Source organism: Limulus polyphemus, unplaced genomic scaffold (genome assembly GCF_000517525.1).
Source record: "Limulus polyphemus unplaced genomic scaffold, Limulus_polyphemus-2.1.2 Scaffold1698, whole genome shotgun sequence".
Lineage (NCBI taxonomy): Eukaryota > Metazoa > Arthropoda > Merostomata > Xiphosura > Limulidae > Limulus > Limulus polyphemus.
The window spans coordinates 226772-232919 of record NW_013667308.1 but is presented as its reverse complement, the minus strand read 5'-3'; the positions used below and the strand labels follow the sequence as shown (position 1 = coordinate 232919).

The 6148-nt window shown below is 35.2% G+C and overlaps 1 protein-coding gene across 4 annotated transcripts in view; it reads left to right on the top strand.

The window, feature by feature from the left end:
• The window catches only part of LOC106464594 (voltage-gated hydrogen channel 1-like), a 70380-nt gene that overhangs the window by 13533 nt on the left and 50699 nt on the right, over positions 1-6148 (top strand). For all 4 annotated transcript variants that reach the window (XM_013924749.2, XM_022392332.1, XM_022392331.1 and 1 more), the window contains one exon: positions 3882-4031. In XM_013924749.2, coding sequence (XP_013780203.1) covers positions 3900-4031 — 132 coding nt within the window. In that variant the 5' untranslated portion in view covers positions 3882-3899. The remainder of the gene's footprint in view (positions 1-3881; positions 4032-6148) is intronic.

The window sequence follows — 6148 nt, the reverse complement described above, 5'->3', positions numbered from 1 at the left end:
TGACATAGCTCATCAAATATGTACTTACACAATGAAATCAGAAATTTTTAAAGCTTTACAAGTCTGAAGAAGTTTCTATTTTAAACTGAAAAAAAAAAATTCATTTGTATCAGAGAGCTAAATTATCCTGCCTTTTAGTAAAGTATAGTAATCAGATGATCCATTGTGCTAGGGCCTGGTTTCACGAGTAATCATTTGTTGATTCTAGGTGCCAGTGGTTTTGTTACCTAAAATCATGTTTCTACACATTATTTATGACAGGCAATATCTCGCTAGATTTTCATGGTACTAATAAACAAACAAGATGTTTTTCAATCAATATTTCTTTGCTACCAGAAAGTGTTTCTGCCACTGCCAATAATTTGCAATGCAAGACATTTTTTTTTTATTTGAGTGATCATGATAAAATAAGTGTGGTGTACTTCATTCATTCAAAAGTTTTCTATTGTAATGAAAATTTAAGTAAACCCTCTTTTTGCCATCTTGTGGATAACTTCTTTTAGTTTTAACATCTTATATTTAAGGAAAAAGTTAACCCTATGTTTTTAAATCAATGACTAGAGGTTATTGGCTGAGTCAGCATAGCATTCAAATTACGTTGTCTTCACTCTTCAGCACTCTCAATAGGCTGTGCTGTAAACTTAAGTCTTTTTGAAAAAGACTGCAACATCAGTCTCTGTGACTCACTCTTCTTTAGTACCTATTAACATGTAGGGCAGGTAATTGATCATTTTTAGGGTAAGGCCATTTGGCCTTGGATTCTCTTTCATTTCCAAGGACACCAAGGCCTCAAAAAAATTCACTGAAGGGCACTAAGGCCACAGTACACATTAATGTTAATGGAATATAGATGAGTTTCCCAATTAGTTTAGTAAATATAGCATTAATTTATTTCACTGGGGGCTTGGGAAGATGGCCTATCCTTCCAGATTATGTTTATCAGGTAGGTAAGTATTAACTTTAACCAGAGACTTATGAAGTAACAGTACATCAGCTTTAAGATTAAAAAAGGAGGTATCACGCTGATCTAAAATGCCCTGTGATCTTAATAATGCCCCCCCCCCCTCCTGACCCCAAATGACATTTGACATGAAAATTGTATACAACTTTTAGGCATTTCTCTCCACATATTGATTCATCTAATTGTGAGGAGGATCCAACAAAATCCCTGGGAGGAGAAACATTTTAAAGGTTTCCAGGATTTGACCTCTGGTGACCTTACAAATCAAGAACAAATTTCAGGCATCTCTAACCACTTACTACTTTGATAAAAATCAGATTTACACATAAAGAGAACAAGTACTTTATAAGCTTTCTAGTTTTTGGCCCCTCCTGACCCCAAATGACCTTTGACTTAAGAATTGTATACAAATTTTATGCATCTCTATACATTCATTACTTTATCTAACTTTGAGAACGACCAAACAAAATCCCTGGGAGGAGAAGTTAAAGGCCTAGTTTCTAACAACAAAATTCAACTTTAACATGTCTGATTACTTGAGCAAGATTGATGAAAATTAGTTACACAGTCTCCAAACAGCAGCCCTTTGAAAATCTTGACAGACAGACAGATAGAAAGACACATTGCTATGATATACGGTCAACATTCTATTTCCAAACTATACTACTAGTAGTATTTTTTCACATAACTTCTAACATAGGTTAGTGCTGATGAACAGTAAACTCGGCCTACACTACATGGTCATAACCTATAAATTACACGTCTTCACACATTGCATTGCTCATCCCCTGCCAAATTGTATATTTGTGTCCTCTAGTCTTACCATTCTCACCATTAAATACAAAAATATGGTGCATCAACAATATCAATTCCTATAACAATCTTAAACACTTCAATCAGATCCTCTCTAACTCTTCTTTTTTCGAGAGAAAACAAGCTTGGAGATCTTAACTTATCCTTGTATGACAATTGTTCTATCCTAATAGCCTTCCTCTGAACCTTTTCCAACAATTCAAAGTCCTTTCTAAAGTAAGGATCCCAAGACTAAACACAGTACTCCAAATGTTGCCTAACTAATGACCTATACAATGACATTTTACCTTAGATTTGTATTCAGTAGCTCTGTAGATATACTCTAAAATCCTATTTGCCCTGCCAATAGCAACATCATATTGTTTGGATGGCAAAGTCATCTGCCATTTATTCCCCAAACTCACCAAATAACCAATTTCTTTTGTAAAGCTGTAGCATACTCCTCAAAGCTATAAATACCCAAAACTTTAATGTCATCAGCAAATTTAAATAATCTATTAACAATTCTTTCATCTGTGCCATTGATGTAAATCAAACAAAAAGAGCAAAGGCCCTAACACTAAGCCCTGAGATACACCACTCATGACATTAATCCAGTTTGACCAAACTTGATTTATAATAACCATCTTTTTTTTTCCCATCTGACCAGTTTTCTATCCAATGAACCAAAGTATTCATTCCCCACACCTTTTTAACAAACCTTTAATGTGGCACCTAGTCAAATGCTTTCTTAAAATCCAAATATACCAATTCAACACTCTTACTCTCATCTACATAAGCAGTAACCTCTTCAAAGAATGTCTAAAGATTACTAAGGCAAGACTTTCCCCTAGTTAAACCATGCTATTTAAACAAAATTTAAACTTTGTTAAATGACTCTAAGCCTCTTTTATCAGACTTTTACCACCATTGACTAATAGGACTATAATTACTGGAACAGTTTTTATCACCTCACTTGAGAAAAGGAATAACGCTAACCAATATCTAATTTTCTGGGCACCTTCCTACTATTCGAGGGACTTAGAAAACACAGAACAAGTGGCTCACATATCCAATCTTTAACCTCTGGGGGCTCAGCATGGCTAGGTGGTTAGGGCGGTCAACTCGCAAATTGAGGGTCGCGGGTTCGAATCCCCGTCCCACCAAACATGCTCGCTCTTTCAGCTGTGGGGGCATTATAATGTGATGGTCAATCCCACTATTGGTTGGTAAAAGAGTAGCCCAAGAGTTGGTGGTCGGTGATGATGATTAGCTGCCTTCTGACTCAAACTTTCTGTCTTTAGTCACTGTAACCTATTGCACTGTTTATCAGTGAGAGACCTATTTCCAGATGATTGCACCTTACAACAATGATCCATGCACCTCTTCTGTGTTCTCTCCCCTTCTTGCAAATTCCTCGCATTGCATTTCTTCTTATGGATTATGTGAGAGTCCCTTGCTTTTCTAGTTCTAAGCTACAGGGGAAGCTGATATGGAGAGTTCCTCATCAGGTGATGCAATCCCAATGGTATGAGACTGGGTGAAATGAACACTTCATTTAGGAAGTAGGGCTGAAGTGTTACCCATTAAAGTAATACATGACACCCCATTACATCATGAACCAAGCCATTCTCAGTGGATAGGTTCAGCTGGATGGGTCTTGAGTTTGGCTTGTGGTGTGTCTCAAAAGTATTTCTCCAGTATGTAATGGCCTGACTTATAGCCCTGTCACACAACACACATTTGATCGGCTATCTACCTGTACAATAATGGATGGTTGAGCAGTCTACCATTCCATCCACCTTAGCAGCCAGGAAAAGATTATTTTAGCAACAACCTTTGCTCTACCAATTCTATTGTTCAAAGAGAATTATTCCCTGTATGAGATGGGTGCGGTCTCTCACCAAGTACTACTCCACTGGTCTAACCCAGCCTTATGAGTGTCACATTCCATGACAATTCTCTTCTTATACTGTTTTCTAAAAGGACCTCATCTTTGTAATTTCTCAGCATTGGCCCCCTACACCATCTTCAGTGTGAGATTCTAGTTCTTGGTGGTGCAGGGAAGTGATTATCTATTTTGTTTTCTTTGTAATTGTTTTCATTCATTTGGTGTTGTACATTTCAGAAAAACTGAAAGTGAAAGATGGAAGACACCACTGAAAAGACAGGAGATTCAACATCTATAGCCACAAATCTTGAGTCAGACCCTGACATTCAACCACTGATTACTTTCAGAGAGCGTCTAACCAAGCTCCTGCATTCCTACAAGTTCCAGGTACTATAACTTTTGATATTTATTTTAGTGGTTACTGGAATATCTTGTTTCCTCTGATAGTGTATAAAATATCACACTTAAACAAGTTACATAAATGTAGAGGAATATCAATTGCATAACCTGATAAGAAATTAGATGTAAGATAAGTAGTTGAATCTAAAATCATCATTTACGTGTTAAAATGTTTAATTTTTGCAGTTATTCTAATTCTGTATGAATGCACATAAAGCAGTAACAGTATATTTATTAAATTGTTGGTATATGAAGGCATTCAAGAAAAAATTAAAATAATGCTTCAATAAATGCCTTCTGCTAAATACTAAACAATATTTAAAGTTTTGCTATAACTATTAACTTTTTATTATGGGATAAATTCATGCTTTGTATACAATATATGTACTGTTTGACTACTGAAACATTGTTTTAACCCTCTTTACACTGGCATCTTTTTTTTGCACATCATAACATTTTAACTCTCTCAACATGGGGGTAGGTCGATTTGACCCATCACATGATCTCTTTGTACTCTTTTAAAGTCTTTATACATTTAATACTTCTAACATCCAATATAGTGTGTATATCTTCAAACATTTGGCAGTTTTTCACTTAACATTATAAGTCTTTCACATACAAAAAAATTATATTTCTTAGTGAAGTATTTTAATAAACTAAAATAATAATTTGTGCAAAGTGATTTTCATGTTAAGTTTAACAATACTTTTCTTCATTTCAAAAATCTCAAAATCCCTAAAACCTCCTAAATACATTTCAAACATTTGTTTTCAGTAAAACTCTATATATTATCTGTTATTTACCCTACCCTAACTCTAAACGGGATCAGTCAATTTTATCAACCTCGTAACCACAAAAAAAAATTGAAATAAATCTAAATTACCCTTTTTTCTTTCTAGAATTACTTGAAAGAGTAACATGAAACTTCATTTGTTTATCCTAAATAACTTTAAGCTTGTAACAGCATACATCTATTTATAATTAAATTTTATTGTTTTATTGCCCTTTGAACCCTGTCTAACTATTAGGTCATCAAGAAGTTAATGTCGCTTGTGGAACACTTTCATTAACCACCCCCAAAGATGTGGATCATGTATAATAGCTAAATGAAGTGCTTAAATGTCATGTTAGTGTAGCCTATATAATGTGTAAAGTTTAGTATACTCTTATCCCTTATAGTGATGGCACATGATGAGACACACATTTGGCATGTAATGCTGTTTGAATACAAAAAGGGAAACAATGCCTCTGTAGCCACATAGAATATTGTTGCATCAGCGAGGTCACGTGACTAGTATCATGCCAAGTTTTTCTCTCGAACCTTCGTGAATTATCGGGAGACTACTAGATTGGGGGTAGTCTGGTATATATAAGATGGTCACAATGTGACGAGACAGTGAGTAATTGAACTGCAGTCAGAGAGTATTGTTGAAGTTGAGCACGTGAGACGTTCGTTGTTATAGCGTTTGTTATAGCGCGACTGTTGAAATTAAGTGTATTGCAAAGTTATATTCAGAAAGAATAAACCAGTTTTATTTAAGAAAGGACTTGTGTTGCTAAAGTTTCGTTGGAACGAAGTTACGGAAAATTAACTAACGAACGGAGACATAACAAATAGGTGTCAGAAGTGGGATGAAAAAAAAAAGAAAGAAATGGAAATGAGAAGCGGCAAATCAAACTACAGCTTAGCAGACTTGATGGCAGCAATACAAGAGCAGCAAAGGAAACAAGAAGAATGAGAAAAGAAACAAGAAAAGAAACAAGAAGAGAGACAACAGCAGTTAAAAGAAAATCTGCAACAGTGGCAGCTCGAACAGCAAAATAAACAAGAAAAAAAATTACAGCAGTTGTTGGAGGAAAAAGAAAAGAAACAAGAAGAACGAGAAAAGAAACAAGAATAGAGATTACAGCAGTGGCAAATGGAACAAGAAAGGAAACAAGAAGAAAGTCAGCAGCAACTACAGGAAAGTCAACAACAGTGGCAAAAAGTACAAATGGAAAACATTAGTAAATGTAAAAGCGAATTAGATACGTTAAAGAACGATTTTATTGTCTGTTACACAAGGAGGATACATTGACCATCGAAATCAGCCCCAGACAATAGC